Source organism: Agelaius tricolor, unplaced genomic scaffold (assembly GCF_023055355.1).
Source record: "Agelaius tricolor isolate 1412-34295 unplaced genomic scaffold, bAgeTri1.0.p SCAF_51, whole genome shotgun sequence".
NCBI classification, from domain to species: domain Eukaryota; kingdom Metazoa; phylum Chordata; class Aves; order Passeriformes; family Icteridae; genus Agelaius; species Agelaius tricolor.
In genome coordinates, this window is record NW_027269311.1 from 6,907 (window position 1) to 25,809 (window position 18,903).

Consider the following 18,903-nt stretch of genomic DNA (forward strand, 5'->3'; position numbering starts at 1 on the left):
TCTCTAGATGAGTTTGAGATGTGGCACCCCTTAAGCCCCCCAAAGTTTGCGAGGGTTTTTTTTTGTTGTTTTTCGGGGGTTTTGGGGCATTTTCGACCTCCCAAATTAGAGGCGGGGTGGCCCCCCCATCGTTACCTCAGGGAGCGGCGGCGGATCCAAAATGGCGGCGCGTCCTGAGGGGGAAAGTGGGCGTGGTTTTCCATTTCTGTGACGTCACTCCCTCACTCTTACCCTTTCTTAACATGGCGCTTCGCGCTATTCTCCCTCCTAGTGCGCATGCGCCAGCACAAGCAGCGCTTCTATTGGTGGATTTAATTTTCACTTCCTCCTTTTGGCCACGCCCCACTGAGGGCTGCCCTCACACCAAATGGCGCTTCCTTCCTTTTTCAATACTGCGCATGCGCAGAATTTAACTGACCAATCAGCAGCCGCGGTTTTGGCGGGCACTCCCCCTTAGCCCTTAAGCCCCGCCCTTCTTCCTGCTCCCCTCGGGCCGCAATGATGGCGGCGGCGGCCCCGCGGCTGCGGCCGCTGCTGCGGGCCCTGAGGGCTCAGGTGAGCCGGGAACGAATTTTGAACATTTTTTCCTATTTTAGGCTTTTTTTTAATGGGACGTTTTGTTCTCAAAGTGACGCTTTTGACGTTATAAATGCACAGAAAATGTTTTTATCCTGCAGAGGTTTCGGGGTCCCGTGTGGTGCTGCGGAGCCCCGGCCGTGAGGGGAGTGGCGAGCGACGCTGGGCAGGTGAGGCGGGAAAATTTGGGGGGATTTGAGGGAAATTTGGGATTTATGAGGGAAATTGGAGATTTTTGAGGGAAATTTGGGATTTATGAGGAAAATTTGGGGGTTTTGGGGGAAAATTGAGGGAAATTTGGGGGTTTTGGGGGAATTTTGAGGGAAATTTGGGGGAATTTTGACGGAAATTTGAGGGGTTTTGAGGGAAATTTGGGAGTTTAGGGGGATTTTGAGGGAAATTTGGGGGTTTGACGAAAATTTGAGGAGATTTGAGGGGTTTTGAGGGAAATTTGGGAGTTTAGGGGGATTTTGAGGGAAATTTGGGGGTCTGACGAAAATTTGAGGGAAATTTGAGGGGTTTTGAAGGAAATTTGAGGGGTTTTGAGGGAAATTTCGGAGTTTTGGGGGAAAATTTGTGGATTTTTTTGGGATTTTGTGGGAAATTTGGGGAATTTTGTGGGAGATTTGGGAGTTGGGGGGATTTTGAGGGGAATTTGGGGAATTTTTGAGGAAAATTTGGGGATTTTGGAATTATGAGGGAAATTTGGAAGTTTTGGGGGAAAATTTGTGGAATTTTGGGGGATTTTGTGGGAAATTTGGGGGTTTGGGGGGAAATGTGGGGAATTTTGGGGGAGATTTGGGGGTTTTGGGGGGGTTTTGAGGGAAATTTGAGGGGTTTTAAGGGAAATTTGGGCGTTTGTGGGGAATTTGAGGGAAATTTGGGGGTTTTGGGGGGATTTTGAGGGAAATTTCGGAATTTTTGAGGGAAATTTGGGGGATTCTGAGGGAAATTTGGGGAATTTTTGTGGGAACTTTGGGATTTTGGGGGAAATTTCAGGGAAAATTTGAGGGATTTGGGGGTGTGGGGGAATTGTGAGAGAAATTTGAGGAATTTGAGTTAAAATTGAGGAAAATTTGGGGTTTGGGGGGAAATTTGGGGTTTGAGGGGGACATTTGAGGGAAATCTGGGAGTGATGAGGGAAATTTGGGATTTTTGAGGGAAATTTGGGGGTTTACGGGGAAAATTTGGGCGATTATTGAGAATTTTTTGGCTCTATTTTGGGGATTTTTGGGTGAATTTAGAGCATTTTTGGGGCGACTTTTTGGTGAATTTTGGCGATTTTTGGGAGGATTTTTTGGGGGAATTTTGGCTGAAATTTGGCGATTTTTGGAGCCATTTTTGGCTGAATTTTGGGCATTTTGGGGGGCATTTTTGGGGCGTTTTTTTGGGTGAATTTTGGGGATTTTGGGGTGAATTTTGGCGATTTTTGGGGCGATTTTTTGGGTGAATTTTGGGCGATTTTTTGGGGATTTTTTTAAGGACTTTCGGGGATTTTTGGGTGGAATTTGGGAGATTTTGGGGGGAATTTTTGGTGAATTTTGGGGTATTTTTTGGTTTAATTTTGGGGGGATTTTTTTGGGATTTTTGGGGGATTTTTGGGGGGGAATTTTGGAGATTTTTGGGGCGATTTTTGGGTGTTTTTTCAATTTTTTGGGTAAATTTTGGGGATTTTTGGGGGGATTTTTTTCATTTTTTTGGGTGAATTTTGGGGATTTTTGGGTGAATTTTGTAGATTTTTGGGGGATTTTTGGGTGCATTTTTTGGGTGAATTTTGTGGATATTTTGGGTGATTTTTGGGGATTTTTTGGGTGAATTTTGGGCATTTTTGGGGGGATTTTTTGGGCATTTTTGGGGCGATTTTTTGGCTGAATTTTGGGCATTTTCGGGTGAATTTTGGGGATTTTTCGGGTGATTTTTGGGTGAATTTTGCAGACTTTTGAGGGGATTTTTTGGGTGAATTTTGGGGATTTTTGGGGGGATTTTGGGGATTTTTGGGTGAATTTTGGGGATTTTTTGGGTGATTTTTGGGGATTTTTGGGTGAATTTTTGAGATTTTTTTGGGTGAATTTTGGGCATTTTTCGGGTGAATTTTGGGGATTTTTGGCTGAAATTTGGCGATTTTGGGGGGGATTTTTGGGTGAATTTTGGGGATTTTTGGGGCAATTTTTTGGGTGAATTTTGTGGTTATTTTGGGTGATTTTTGGGGATTTTTGGGTGAATTTTTGAGATTTTTTTGGGTGAATTTTGGGGATTTTTGAAGGGATTTTTGGGTGAATTTTGGGGATTTTTGGGGGGATTTTTTGTGGATTTTTGGGGGCATTTTTGGCTGATTTTTGGCAATTTTGGGGTGATTTTTGGGTAAATTTTGGAGATTTTTTTGGTGAGTAATTAGAACTTTTTGGCATGAATTTTGTGGAATTTTGGGGCGATTTTTTGGGGGCAATTTTGGAGATTTTTGGGGTGATTTTTTGGGTGAATTTTGGGCATTTTTGGGGCGATTTTTTTGGCATTTTTGGGGCGATTTTTTGGCTGAATTTTGGGCATTTTTGGGTGAATTTTGTGGATTTTTGGGGCGATTTTTGGGGTGAATTTTGGGGATTTTTGGCTGAATTTTGGCCATTTTTGGGGCGATTTTTGGGTGATTATTTAGAGTTTTTTTGGGTGAATTTGGGGATTTTTGGGGGTGAATTTTGGGAATGTTTTGGGTAATTATTTAGAATTTTTGGGTGAATTTTGGGGATTTTTGGGCGATTTTTTGGGTGAATTTTTGGCATTTCCGGGTGAATTTTGGGGATTTTTGGGGCGATTTTTTGGGTGAATTTTTGGGATTTTTGGGTGCATTTTTGGGTGAATTTCGTGGATTTTTGGGGGGGATTTTTTGGCTGAATTTTGTAGATTTTTTGGGTAAATTTTGGAGATTTTTGGGGTGAATTTTTGGGTGAATCTTGGAGATTTTTGGGGGGATTTTTTTGGGATTTTTGGGGGCATTTTTGGGGATTTTTGGGGGTGAATTCTGGGAATTTTTGGGGGATTTTTTGGGTGAATTTTGGGCATTTTTGGGGTGATTTTTTGGGTGAATTTTGGGGTGATTTTTTGGTGATTTTTTGGGTGATTTTTTGTGGATTTTTGGGGCGATTTTTTGGGTGAATTTTGGGGATTTTTGGGGGATTTTTGGCTGAATTTTGGGCATTTTTGGGCGATTTTTTGGGTGAATTTTGGGCATTTTCGGGTGAATTTTGGGCATTTTTGGGGCGATTTTTCGGGTGATTATTTAGAATTTTTTGGGTGAATTTTGGGCATTTTTGGGGCGATTTTAGGGGTGAATTTTGGGCATTTTTTGGTGGATTTGGGGGATTTTTTGGGCATTTTTGGGGGCATTTTTGGCTGAATTTTGGGGGTTATTTTTGGGGCAATTTTTTGGGGGGAATTTTGGAGATTTTTGGGGGCATTTTTTGGGATTTTTGGGGGATTTTTGGGGTGAATTTTGGGGATTTTTGGGTGATTATTTAGAATTTTTTGGGGATTTTTGGGGCCATTTTTGGGCATTATTGGGGAAATTTTTGGGGTGAATTTTGGGCATTTTTGGGTGATTTTTTTCAATTTTTTGGGCGAATTCTGGGGATTTTTGGGGGGATTTTTTGGCTGAATTTTGGGGATTTTTTGGCTGAATTTTGGGGATTTTTTGGGTGAATTTTGGGCATTTTTGGCTGAATTTTTGGGGGATTTTTGAGGTGAATTTTGGGCATTTTGGGGGTTTTTTGGGGTGAGTTTTGTATATTTTTTGGCTGAATTTGGAGCATTTTTGGGGGGATTTTTTTGGGATTTTTGGGTGAATTTTGTGTAATTTTCGCACGCAAACTTTACTTTCCCCATGACCGATTTCTCTCCAATCCCACCCCAAAATTCCCTTTTTTTTTCCCCAAATTTCCCATTTTTTTCCCCTTTCCCCCCTCCCAGCCCCCTGCCCCTCCCCCAGCCCCTGAAATTGCCCAAATTCCCGGGAATTTGCCCCATTTGGGGGAGCCCCGGCTGCAGGAGCTGGGCCTGGGCGGTTGCAGCCCCGTGGGGTTGGTTCAGAACCTTCTGGAATTTCTGCACCTGGAGCTGGGGCTGCCCTGGGCCGGGGCCATCGCTGCAGGTGAGGGAAAAATGGGGGAAAAATGGGAAAAATGGGAAAAAGGAGGATTTTAGAGGGAAAATTTGGGGGAAAATGGGGAAAAAATGGGAAAATTGGGTGAAAAATGGGGAAAATTGGGGGAAAACAGGGTAAAAATAGAGAAAAAATGAGGATTTTAAAGGGAAAAATTGGGTGAAAAAAGGGGGATTTTGGGTGGGAAAATGGGGAAAATGGGGGGAATAATGGGGGGAAATGGGGGAAATAATGGGGGAGATAATGGGGAAAATGGGGGGAAAATAATGGGGAAAATAATGGGGAAATAATGGGGAAAATGGGGAAAAATGGGGGAAATAATGGGGGGAAATGGGGGAAATAAGGGGGGAAATAATGGGGGAAAATTGGGGGAAAAATGGGGAAATAATGGGGGGAAAATGGGGGAATTGGGAAAATAATGGGGGAAATAATGGGGGGAAATGGGGGAAAAATGGGGGAAAATGGGGGAAAATAAAGGGGAAAATTGGGGAAATAATGGGGGAAAATAATGCAGAAAATTGGGGAAATAATGGGGGGAATAAAGGGGGAAATAATGGGGGGGGAATGGGGGAAATAGTGGGGAAAATAATGGGGAAAATGGGGGAAAAATGGGGAAATAATGGGGAAAATGGGGGAAATAATGGGGGGAAAATGGGGGAAATAATGGGGGGAATAATGGGGAAATAATGGGGGAAATAATGGGGAAAAGGGGGAAAGAATGGGGGGAAAATGGGGGGAATTGGGAAAATAATGGGGAAAATAAGGGGGAAAATAATGGGGAAAATTGGAGGGGAAATGAGGAAAATAATGGGGGGGAAAATTGGGGAAAATGGGGAAATAATGGGAGGAAAATGGGGAAAATAATGGGGGAAATAATGGGGAGAAATGGGGGAAATTTGGGGAGAAATGGGGGGAAATGGGGAAAAATGGGAGGAAAATGGGGAAAATAATGGGGGAAATGGGGGAATTTGGGAAAATAATGGGGGAAAATAATGGGGAAATAATGGGGGAAGAATGGGGGAAATAATGGGGGAAATGGGGGAAAAATGGGAAAATTGGGTGAAAAAATGGGGAAAAACGGGTTAAAAATGGAGAAAAAAAATGAGGATTTTAGAGGGAAAAATTGGGTGAAAAATGGGGAGTTTGGGTGGGAAAATGGGGAAAAATGGGGAAAAATTGGGAAAATGGGGGGAAATTGGGGGGGAAACAGGGAAAATAATGGGGAAAAATGGGGGAAATTGGGAAAAAATGGGAGAAATGGGGGAAAATGGGAAAAAAATGAGGATTTTAGAGGGAAAAAATGGGTGAAAAAGGGGAAAAATGGGGAAAATTGAGGGGAAATTGGGGGGAAATGGGGGAAAATAATGGGGAAAAAATGGGAAAAATGGGGGGAAAATTGGGGGAAATGGGGGAAATTGGGAAAAGGGGGAAAATGGGGGAAATAATGGGGAAAATTGGGGGGAAGTTGGGAAAAATTGGGAGAAAAATGGGGGAGAATTGGGGGCAAATGGGGAAAATAATGGGGAGGGAATTGGGGGGAAAATAATGGGGGAAAATGGGGGAGAATTGGGAAAAAAGGGGAAATGGGGGAAATTGGGAACAATGGGGGGAAATTGGGGGGAAAATGGGAAAAATGGAGAAATGGAGGAAAATTGGGGGAAAATGGGGGGAAATGGGGAAAATGGGGGAGACTGGGGGGAAATGGAAAAAATCATGGGGGAAAATTGGGGGAAATTGGAGGAAAATGGGGGAAATTGGGAAAAATGGGGGGAAAATTGGGGGGAAATGGGAGAAAATGGGGATTTTGGCGTTTTGGGGTCACATTTTGTGGGGTTTTGGGTCAAACTTTTGGGGTTTTGGGGTCAGATTTTGGGGCTTTTGTGCCCAATTTTGGGGTTTTAAGGCTGAGATTTTGTGGGGTTTTGGGGTCACATTTTAGGGTCAGATTTTGGGCTTTTGGGGTCAGGTTTTGAGGCTTTTGGGCTCAAATTTTGTGGGGTTTTGGGGTCGAACTTTCGGGGTTTTTGGGTCACGTTTTGGGCTCAGATTTTGGGGTTCTGGGGTCAAATTTTGGTGTTTCAGGCTGTGATTTTTTGGTTTTTCCTCCAACTTTTCTGTTTTCCCATCCAATTTTTGCTGTTTTCTCCTCCCTGAAATCCCCAAACCCCCTGAATTTTGTATTTTCCCTTTACCAAAATCCCCAAACCCCCTGAATTTGGTATTTTCCCCTCACAAACCTCCCCAAACCCCCTGAATTTTGTATTTTCTCCTCCCGAAATGCCCTGAATTTGGTATTTTCCCCTCACAAAAGGCCCCAAATCCCCTGAATTTTGTATTTTCCCCTCACAAATCCCCTGAATTTTGTATTTTCCTCTCACCAAATGCCCTGAATTTTGCATTTTTCCCTCACAAAAATCCCTGAATTTTGTATTTTCCCCTCCCCAAATGCCCAGAATTTGATGTTTTGCCCTCACCAAAGGCCCTGAATTTTGTATTTTCCTCTCCCCAAATCCTCTAAATTTTGTATTTTCCCCTCACAAAAAGCCCTGAATTTTGTATTTTCCCCTCTCCAAGTCCCCTGTATTTTTTATTTTCCCCTCACCAAATGCCCTGAATTTTGCATTTTCCCCTCACAAACCCCCTGAATTTTGTATTTTCCCCTCACAAAATCCCTGAATTTTGTATTTTCCCCTCACAAAAAGCCCTGAATTTTGTATTTTCCCCTCACAAATCTCCCCAAATGCCCTGAATTTTGCATTTTCCCCTCACAAATCCCCTGAATTTTGTATTTTCCCCTCACAAAAATCTCTGAATTTTGTATTTTCCCCTCACAAAAAGTCCTGAATTTTGTATTTTCCCCTCACGAAATGCCCTGAATTTGGTGTTTTCCCTTACACAAAAATCCTGAATTTTATATTTTCCCCTCACAAATCCCCTGAATTTTGTATTTTCCCCTCACAAACCCCTTGAATTTTGCATTTTCCCCTCACAAATCCCCTGAATTTTGCATTTTCCCCTCACAAAATGCCCCAAATCCCCTGAATTTGGTATTTTCCCCTCACAAACCTCCCCAAATGCCCTGAATTTGGTGTTTTCCCCTCACAAAAATCCTGAATTTAGTGTCTTCCCCTCACCAAATGCCCTGAATTTGGTGTTTTCCCCTCACAAAAATCCCTGAATTTTGTATTTTCCCCTCACAAATCTCCCCAAACCCCCAGAATTTTGTATTTTCCCCTCACAAAATGCCCTGAATTTTGTATTTTCCCCTCACAAAATGCCCTGAATTTTGTATTTTCCCCTCACAAAAGTCCTGAATTTGGTATTTTCCCCTCACAAACCTCCCCAAACCCCCTGAATTTGGTATTTTCCCTTTACCAAAATTTCCCAAATCCCCTAAATTTTGCATTTTCCCCTCACAAACGCCCTGAATTTTGTGTTTTCCCCTCTCAAACCTCCCAAGTGCCCTGAATTTTGTATTTTCCCCTCACAAAAATCTCTGAATTTTGTATTTTCCCCTCACAAAAAGTCCTGAATTTTGTATTTTCCCCTCACAAAAATCCCTGAATTTGGTATTTTCCCCTCACAAACCTCCCCAAATGCCCTGAATTTGGTGTTTTCCCTCACAAAAATCCTGAATTTAGTGTCTTCCCCTCACCAAATCCCCTAAATTTTGTATTTTCCCCTCCCCAAATGCCCTGAATTTGGTATTTTCCTCTCACAAAAATCCCTGAATTTGGTATTTTCCCCTCACAAAAGGCCCCAAATGCCCTGAATTTGGTGTTTTCCCCCTCACAAACCCCCTGAATTTTGCATTTTCCCCTCACAAACCCCCTGAATTTTGTATTTTCCCCTCACAAATCCCCTGAATTTTGCATTTTCCCCTCACAAACCCCCTGAATTTTGCATTTTCCCCTCACAAAAATCCCTGAATTTGGTGTCTTCCCCTCACAAAAATCCCCTGAATTTTTTATTTTCCGCTCACCGAAGGCCCTAAATTTTGCATTTTCTCCTCACCAAAGCCCCAGAATTTTGTATTTTCCCCTCACAAACCTCCCCAAACCCCCAGAATTTTGCATTTTCCCCTCACAAACCCCCAGAATTTTGCATTTTCCCCTCACAGACCCCCTGAATTTTGCATTTTCCCCTCACAAACCCCCAGAATTTTGCATTTTCCCCTCACAAACCCCCTGAATTTCGCATTTTCCCCTCCCAAACCCCCTGAATTTTGTATTTTCCCCTCACAAAATGCCCCAAACCCCCTAAATTTTGCATTTTCCCCTCACAAACCCCCTGAATTTTGTATTTTCCCCTCACAAAAATCCCTGAATTTTGTATTTTCCCCTCACAAAAAGTCCTGAATTTTGCATTTTCCCCTCACAAACCCCCTGAATTTCGCATTTTCCCCTCCCAAACCCCCTGAATTTTGTATTTTCCCCTCACAAAAGGCCCCAAACCCCCAGAATTTTGCATTTTCCCCTCCCAAACCCCCTGAATTTTGCATTTTCCCCTCACAAAAGGCCCCAAACCCCCAGAATTTTGTATTTTCTCCTCACCAAATGCCCTGAATTTGGTGTTTTCCCCTCACAATCCCCCTGAATTTTGCATTTTCCCCTCACAAAAAGCCCCAAACCCCCAGAATTTTGCACTTTCCTCTCCCAAACCCCCTGAATTTTGTATTTTCCCCTCACAAAAGGCCCCAAACCCCCTGAATTTTGCATTTTCCCCTCCCAAACCCCCTGAATTTTGCATTTTCCCCTCCCAAACCCCCTGAATTTTGTATTTTCCCCTCACAAACCCCCTGAATTTTGCATTTTCCCCTCACAAAAGGCCCCAAACCCCCTGAATTTTGCATTTTCCCCTCACAAAAATCCCTGAACTTGGTGTTTTCTCCTCACGCTAAATCTCCCCAAACCCCCTGAATTTTGCATTTTCCCCTCACAAACCTCCCCAAACCCCCAGAATTTTGCATTTTCCCCTCCCAAACCCCCAGAATTTTGTATTTTTTACCTTTTCCAGGCACAGTCGGTGTCCGGCTGCTGCTGCTGCCGCTGGTGCTGCGGGGCCAGCGCGAGGCCGCGGAACGGACCCCAACCAGGGTGGGTGGGGAAAATGGGGCAAAAACAGTGAAAAAATAGAGAAAATCGGGTGAAAAATGGTGGGAAAATGGGGGGGGGAAATGGGGGAAAATGGGGGGAAAATTGGGTGAAAAATGGGGGAAAATTGGGGGGAAAATGGGGGGAAAAATGGGGGGGAAAATTGGGGGAAAAATGCTGGGAAAAAATGGAGAAAAATGGGGGAGAAATTTGGTGAAAAATGGGGGAGAAATTCGGTGAAAAAGTGGGGATTTTACGGGGAAAATCGGGTAAAAAATGGGGGGAAATGGGGAAAAAATGGGGGGGATATGGGAAAATTGGGGGAAAAATGGGGGGAAATTGGGGGGAAAAATGGGGAAAATTGGCTGAAAAACGGGGAAAACGGGAGAAATGGGGAAAAATGGGGAAAATTGGGGGGGAAGTGGGGAAGATTGGGGGAAAAATGGGGGAGAAATGGGGAAAATTGGGTGGAAAATGGTAAAAAAATGGGGGAAATTGGGTGGGGAAATTGGGGAAAATTGGGGAAAATTGGGTGAAAAACGGGGGAAAAATGAGGGGAAAAAGGGGAAAATTGGGTGAAAAATGAGGGGAAAATGGGGGAAAAATGGGAAAAATTGGGAGGAAATGGGGAAAAATGGGGAAAATTGGGTGAAAAACACAGGAGAAATGGGGAAAAATGAGGATTTTAGAGGGGAAAATGGGGGGAAATGGGGAAAATTGGGTGAAAAAATGGGGAAAATTGACTGAAAAACGGGAAAAACGGAGAAATGGGGAAACAATGGGGAAAATTGGGGGGGGAAGTGGGGAAAATTGGGGTGAAAAAATGTTGGAAAATTGGGGGAAAAATGGGGGGGAAAATGGGGGAAAAAATGGGGGGGAAATGGGGAAAAATGGGGGGAATTGGGTGAAAAACGCGGGAGAAATGGAGGAAAAATGGGGATTTTTGGGGGGTAAATTGGGTAAAAAATGGTGAAAAAATAATGGGGGAGAAATGGGGAAAATCGGGTGAAAAATGGGGGAAAATTGGGGGGGGAAATGGGGAAAATGGGGGAAAAATGAGGGGAAATGGAGGGAAAAATGGGGGGGAAATTGGGGAAAAATGGGGAAGAATGGGGAAAAATGGGTGAAAAACTGAGGAAAACTGAGGGAAAAATGGGGAAAATGGGGGGGAAATGGGGGAAAACGGGGGGGAAAATGGGGAAAATGGGGGAAAAATGGGGGAAATGGGGAAAATGGGGAGAAATTGGGGGGAAATTGAGGGGAAAAATGGGAAATGGGGGGGAAAACGGGGGGGAAATGGGGGGAAAAATGGGGAATTTAGGAGAAAAAATGGGGAAAATCGGGTGAAAAACAGTGAAAAAATGGGGGAAAAATGGGGAAAATTGGAAATTGGGTGGGAAATGGGGAAAAATGGGGGAAAATGGGTGAAAAACAGTGAAAAAATGGACAAAATTGGGTGAAAAATGGTGAAAAAATGGGGGAAAATGGGGGAAAAATGGGGGAAAAACAGCGAAAAAATGGAGAAAATCGGGTGAAAAATGGTGAAAAAATGGGGGCAGAAATGGGGAAAATGGGGGGAAAAATGGTGGGAAAATGGTGGAAAAATCGGGATTTTAGGGGGACATATTGGGTGAAAAATGGGGAAAATGGGGGAAAATTGGGGGGAAAATGGGGAAGAATGGGGGAAAAATGGGGGAAAAATGGGGAAATTGGGTGAAAAATGGGGGAAAATTGGGTGAAAAATGGGGAATTTAGGAGAAAAAATGGGGAAAATCGGGTGAAAAACGGTGAAAAAATGGGGGAAAATTGGGTGGGAAATGGGGAAAAATGGGGGAAAATGGGTGAAGAACAGTGAAAAAATGGAGAAAATCGGGTGAAAAATGGTGAAAAAATGGGGGGAAATGGGGGGAAAATGGGGAAAAAATGGGGAAGAAATAGGGGAAAAACAGCGAAAAAATGGAGAAAATCAGGTGAAAAATGGTGAAAAAATGGGGAAAATGGGGGGAAAAATGGTGGGAAAATGGTGGAAAAATCGGGATTTTAGGGGGACATATTGGGTGAAAAATGGGGAAAATGGGGGAAAATGGGGAAAAGTGGGGAAAAATGGGGGGAAATGGGGAAAAATGGGGGGAAAATGGGGAGGAAGTGGGGAAAATTGGGTGAAAAATGTGGAAAATTGGGGGAAAAATGGAGGGAAAATGCTGGAAAAAATGGGGAAAATGGGTGAAAACCGGTGACAAAATGGGGATTTTTAGGTGAAAAATGGGGAAAAAGATGGGGAAAATTGGGTGGAAAATAGTGATAAAATGGGGGGAAATGGGGAAAAATGGGGGGGGGAATGGGGGGAAAAATGGGGGAAAATTGGGGGGAAAATGGGGGAAAAATGGGGGAAATCGGGTGAAAAATGGGGAAAAATGGGGGGAAAAATTGGGTGAAAAAATGGGGATTTTAGGAGAAAAATTGGGTGAAAAATGGGGGAAAAATGGTGGAAAAATCGGGATTTTAGGGGGACACATTGGGTGAAAAATGGGGGAAAAAATGGGGGAAAATTGGGGGGGAAATGGGGAAGAATGGGGGGAAAAATGCTGGGAAAAAATGGGGGAAAATTGGGATAAAAATGGGGGAAAATTGGGAGAAAAATGGGGGAGAAATTGGGGAAAAATAGAGAAAAATTAGGTGGAAAAAAATGAGGAAAAAACGGGAAAAATGGGGAAAATGGCGGGAAAACGGGAGAAATGGGGAAAAAATGGGGATTTTTAGGGGGGTAAATTGGGTGGAAAATGGAGAAAAAATGGGGAAAATTTGGTGAAAAACAAGGGGAAAATGGGGGGAAAAATGCTGGGAAAAATGGGGAAAATTGGGGGGAAAAGGGGGAAAAATGGGGATTTTAGGGGGAATATGGGGGAAAAATGAGGAATTTAGAGGAGTAAATTGGGTGGGAAAATGGGGGGAAAAACAGGGGAGAAATGAGAGAAAAATAGCGATTTTTAGGGGGGTAAATTGGGTGAAAAATGGGGGAAAAATGAGGAAAATTGAGTGAAAAACGAGGGGAAAATGGGGGGCAATTGGGGGAAATGGAGGAAAATGGGGGAAAAATGGGGAAAATCGGGTGAAAAATGGGGGAGAAATGGGGGGAAAAAATGGGGAAAATTGGGGGAAAATGGGGGAAAAATGCTGGAAAAAATGGGGAAAATTGGGGGGTTTTAGAGGGAAAAATTGGGTGGGAAATTGGGTGAAAAATGGGGGAAATTGGGTGAGAAACAGTGGAAAACTGGGGATTTTAGGGGAAAAAATGGGGAAAATTTGGTGAAAAATGGGTGAAAAACGGGGGAAAAATGTGGGGGAAATGGGGGGAGAATGGGTAAAATTGGAGGAAAAATGGGGAAAATTGGGGAAAAATGGGGAAAATCGGGTGAAAAATGGTGAGAAATGGGGAAAAATGGGGATTTTAGGGGGAAAATGGGGATTTTAGAGGGAAAAATGGGGAAAATGGGGAAATTGGGGGCATTGGGGGAAAATGGGGGGGAAATGGGGAAAATGGGGGAAAATTGGGATAAAAATGGGGGAAATTGGTGGTAAATGGTGAAAATTGGATAAAAAATGGGGAAATTTGGGTGAAAAATGGGGAGAAATGGGGAAAAAATGAGGATTTTAGTGGGGTAAATTGGGTGAAAACAGTGGAAAAATTGGGATTTTAGAGGGAAACATTGGGTGGAAAATGGGGAAAAAAAGGGAAAAATTATGGGGAAAAATGGGGAAAATTGGGTGAAAAATTGGCTGAAAAATGGGGAAAAATGAGGATTTTAGGGGGAAAAATTGGGTGGGAAATGGTGAAAAAATAGGGATTTTAGGGGGTAAATTGGGTGAAAAATGGGAGGAAAATGGAAGGGAAAAATGAGGATTTGAGGTGAAAAGTTGGTGGACAAAATGGGGATTTTGGGTGGAAAAATGGGGAAAATTTGGGTGAAAAACGGTGAAAAAATGGGGTTAAATGAGCAAAAATGGGGGTGAAATGATGAAAAAATTGGGTTGGAGGGGCGTGGCTTAAGGATTGTGGGCGTGGCTTATTGGTTTGTGGGCGTGGCCTCAAAGTTTTGGGGGTGGGGGGCGAAATTTGGGTGAAAAGAGATGAAAAATGGGGTTAAAATGCAGAAAAATGGGGATTAAAAAGCCCAAAACGGGATCGAAATGGGCGTGGCTTAAGGGTTGTGGGCGTGGCTTATTGACTTGTGGGCGTGGCCTCAAAGTTTGTGGAATGGGAGATGAAATTTCGGTGAAAAAAGGTGAAAAAGTGGAGTTAAAATGCACAAAAATTGGGTTAAAGGGGCGTGGCTTGACGCTTGTGGGCGTGGTTTAGTGGATTGTGGGCGTGGCCTTAAACCTGTGGGGTGGGAGGCAAAATTTGGATGAAAATAGGCAAAAAATGAGGTGAAAATGACCAAAAATGGGGGTTTGTGGGCGTGGCTTAATGGTTGTGGGCGTGGTTTGTGCGATTGTGGGCGTGGCCTAAAATTTGGACAGATTTGGGATGGCGGGGAGGTGAAATTTGGGTGAAAAAAGCCCAAAAATTGGGATAAAAATGGCCAAAAATGGGGTTAAAAAGCAGCAAAATTGGCTCAAAGGGGCGTGGCTTACAGTTGGTGGGCGTGGCTTAAGGATTGTGGGTGTGGCCTAATTTGGACTGGGAGGGGCCACAATTTTGGGATGTAAATTACGGAAGCCACAGGGGGAAATTGCCATATATGGGCATGACAGAATTTTAGTGTTAAAACCTCCAAATTTGGTCCTAAAGGGGCGTGGTCCCGCCTCATTATGTGCTTGTCTTATTCCATATATGGGCATCGAGTGGGTGTGGCTTATCCTTAAAGGGACCTCACCCCATTTTCATTTTTGTGGGGTTTTTTTACCTTTTTTTGGTTTTTTCTCAATTTTGGTGGGCGTGGCTTGGCTGAGGTGGGTGTGGCCTGCCTGAGATGGGCGTGGCCTAAATTGGAGTGGGAGGGGCTAAAATGAAGGAATTCTAAATGAAAAATTACCTTAAATGGGCATGTCCTTATATGGGCATTGCTAAATTTAAAAGTTAACGCCCCCAAATTTTGTCCAAAAGGGGCGTGGCCTCACTTACCTCATTATTTGTATGCCCTATTCCATATATGGGCATTAAGTGGGCGTGGCTTACTCTTAAAGGGACCTCACCCTATTTGAATTTCTGTTGAGTTTTTCAGGGTTTTTGTGGCTGTTCCTTGTCTGAGGGGGCGTGGCCTAAATGAGAGTGGGAGGAGCTTAAAAATTGGGTCCAATAATGGGAACAGGGCATGACCTTATATGGGCATGACCATTGTTTAAGGTGGAACCACCCAAATTTGGTAAAGTGGGCGTGGCCTCATGTGCCCCATCCATTACAGCCACAAACCCCCATTTAAGGACATCAAGTGGGCGTGGCTTGTTCTTAAAGGGACCTCGCCCTATTTTAATTTTTTATTATTTTTCCTTTTTTTTTGTTGTTTTTTCCTGGATTTTGGGGGCGGGGCTTGCCGGCCATGCCCTTTTGGACTGACCACGCCCCTTTTTAACCCCTCAGTGGCCGTGGCCTACTCAGAATTGGTGTCGTACCAGCGACGTCACAACGTGAATCCGCTCCGGGGCTTCCTGGTGCCCCTCGTGCAGGTTTGGAACCCCAAAAATCCCCCAAAAAATCCAAAATTCAGCCCTAAAAAATCCAAAATTCAGCCCTAAAAAATCCCAAATTCAGCCACAAAAATTCCCCAAATTCAGCCACAAAAATTCCCCAAAAAATCCCAAATTCAGCCCTAAAAAATCCCAAATTCAGCCCTAAAAAATCCCCAAAAGTCCCAAATTCAGTCCCAAAAAAATCCCAAATTCAGCCCTAAAAAATCCCCAAAAATCCCAAATTCAGCCCCAAAAAATCCCCAAAAAATCCAAAATTCAGCCCCAAAAAATTCGAATTTTTGCCCCCAAAAATTCCCCAATTCAGCCCCAAAAAATCCGAATTTTTGCCCCAAAAAATCCCAAATTCAGCAATGAAAAATCCCAAATTCAGCCCCAAAAATTCCCCAAAAATTCCCCAATTCAGCCCCAAAAAATCCGAATTTTTGCCCCAAAAAATCCCAAATTCAACAACAAAAAATCCCAAATTCAACAACAAAGAATCCCCAAAAAATCCGAATTTCTGCCCCCAAAAATCCCAAAATCAGCCCCAAAAAATTCGAATTTTTCTCCCAAAAAATCCCAAATACAGCCCAAAAAAAATCCCAAATTGAGCCCCCAAACTTTCTATTAAGTCTCAAAAATTCCACAAAAAAATCCCTAAAAATTCTTAAAAATGATGAAAAAAATGCTCAAAATTGAGCAAAAAATCAGGAAAAAAATTCACAAAATTCTGTGATTTTTGATGCATTTCAGGCTTTGAAATCCTTTAAAAAATCTCAAAAATTGCTTTAAAAATCAGAAAAAAAAATGGAAATAAATCTTGGAAAAATGGGAAAAAAATCATCAAAAATTAAAAAAAAAATCTGAAAAAATTTTTTAAAATTGCACAAAAATTGAGAAAAATTCTTTAAAAAAATCCCAAATTTTCTCTAAATTTTTTCTGCGTTTTGTAAAATATTTCTATGGAATTTTTAAATTTTTTTATGGCTTTAGAGTACAAAATCTCATTAAAAAATTCCTTTAAAAAGGCCCAAATTGAGAAAAAATTCACTTCAAAAACCCAGGAAAATTCCGAAAAAAAAATCCTAAAAATTTCTTCAAATTCCTCAAATTTATTTTAGAAATTTCCCTAATTTTGGGTGAATCTTGGATTTTCAAACCCTTCAAAAACCCAGAAAAAAATGCAGAAAAAGAGGGGAAAAATCACCAAAAAATTGAAAAAAAATTTATAAAAAATCCGAAAAAAATTCTGTAAAAAATCAAAAAAATTGCAAAAAAATTGCAAAAAAATCTGGAATATTTTTCAATGTTTTTAAATTAATTTTTAGAATTAATTTCTGATTTTTGGGGTCCCAGCCCCCCCTTTTTGTGTCCTTTTTCCTGGCCCTGCAGGGCTGGGCTGATTCCACAATTGGGGTCAAAAATCCCTAAAAATTCTCCTCAAAATGCCCCAAAATTTCCCAAATTTTGTTAAATTTCTCCCATAATTTTGCTTAATTTTTGGTCATTTCTTAAAGAATTTGTGCCTTAAAATCTTACCTAAAAAATCCCCAAAAAAATTACTAAAAATTCACTAAAAAATCCCCCGAAAATTGAAAAAAAAATCCTCAAAAATTCATAAAAAATCCAAAAAAAAATCCGAAAAAAATTCTGTAAAAAATCCCCAAAAATTCCTCAATAAATCCTTAATTAATCCTGAATTAATTTTAATTAATTAATGATTTTTGGGGGTCCCAGACCCCCCTTTTTGTGTCCTTTTTCCTGGCCCTGCAGGGGCTGGGCTGGTTCCACAGTTGAGGGCAAAAAACCCTAAAAATTCTCCTCAAAATGCCCCAAAATTTCCCAATTTTGTTAAATTTCTCCCATAATTTTGCCTCATTTTTGGGTATTTCCTGAAGAATTTCTGCCTAAAAAAATCCCTAAAAAATCCCCAAAAAATCACAAAAAAATCCCTAAAAAATTATCAAAAATTCACTAAAAAATCATCAAAAAATGGGAAAAAATCATCAAAAATTCATAAAAAATCCCGAAAAATCCCCAAAAAATTCCGTAAAAAATCCCAAAAAATTCCTCCATAAATCCCTAATTAATCCTTCATTAATTTAATTAATTAATGATTTTTGGGGGTCCCAGACCCCCCTTTTTGTGCCCTTTTTCCTGGCCCTGCAGGGCTGGGCTGGTTCCACAATTGGGGCCAAAAATCCCCAAAAATTCTCCTCAAAATGCCCCAAAATTTGTTAAATTTCTCCCATAATTTTGCCTCATTTTTGGTCATTTTCTGAAGAATTTCTGCCTTAAAATTCCACAAAAAAAATCCCTAAAAATTCATAAAAAATCCCTAAAAAATCCCTCGAAAATTGAGAAAAAATCCTCAAAAATTCATAAAAAATCCCAAAAAAATCCGAAAAAAATTCCGTAAAAAAATCCCAAAAAATTCCCCCAGTTGTTATTCCTTAATTAATTTTAATTAATTAATGATTTTTGCGGGTCCCAGACCCCCCTTTTTGTGTCTTTTTTCCTGGCCCTGCAGGGGCTGGGCTGGTTCCACAGGTGAGGCCAAAAATTCTCCTCAAAATGCCTCAAAATTTCCCAAAATTTGTTAAATTTCTCCCATAATTTTACCTCATTTTTGGGTATTTCCTGAAGAATTTCTGCCTCAAAAAAATCCCGAAAAAATCACAAAAAAATCCCTAAAAAATTATCAAAAATTCACTAAAAAATCATCAAAAAATGGGAAAAAAATCATCAAAAATTCATAAAAAATCCCGAAAAAATCCCCAAAAAATTCCGTAAAAAATCCCCAAAAAATTCCTCCATAAATCCCTACTTAATCCTTAATTAATTTTAATTAATTAATGATTTTTGGGGGTCCCAGACCCCCCTTTTTGTCTCCTTTTTCCTGGCCCTGCAGGGCTGGGCTGGTTCCACAATTGGGGCCAAAAATCCCCAAAAATTCTCCTCAAAATGCCCCAAAATTTGTTAAATTTCTCCCATAATTTTGCCTCATTTTTGGTCATTTTCTGAAGAATTTCTGCCTTAAAATTCCACAAAAAAATCCCTAAAAATTCATAAAAAAAACCCTAAAAAATCCCTCGAAAATTGAGAAAAAATCCTCAAAAATTCATAAAAAATCAAAAAAAAATCCAAAAAAAATTCCGTAAAAAATCCCAAAAAATTCCTCCATAAATCCCTAATTAATCCTTAATTAATTTTAATTAATTAATGATTTTTGGGGGTCCCAGACCCCCCTTTTTGTGTCTTTTTTCCTGGCCCTGCAGGGAATGGCGGCGGCGCCGGTGCCGGGGCTGCTCCAGGGGGGCCTGGCCTGGTTCCCCAATTTGGCCGCTCCCGACCCCTTCTACGTCCTCCCCGTGCTGGTCACAGCCTCCACCTGGCTCGTGCTCGAGGTTT

The 18,903-nt window shown here is 41.7% G+C and overlaps 1 protein-coding gene across 1 annotated transcript in view; it reads left to right on the forward strand.

The window, feature by feature from the left end:
• Positions 1-400: 400 nt before the first annotated feature.
• LOC139604499 (mitochondrial inner membrane protein OXA1L-like) overlaps positions 401-18,903 on the forward strand; it is a 37,248-nt gene continuing 18,745 nt past the window's right edge. Inside the window, 7 exon segments of the mRNA XM_071455652.1 lie at positions 401-555; positions 678-746; positions 4,537-4,717; positions 9,746-9,806; positions 9,809-9,825; positions 15,404-15,489; positions 18,735-18,899. Of these exon segments, the coding sequence (XP_071311753.1) occupies positions 502-555; positions 678-746; positions 4,537-4,717; positions 9,746-9,806; positions 9,809-9,825; positions 15,404-15,489; positions 18,735-18,899 (633 nt within the window). The 5' untranslated portion in view covers positions 401-501.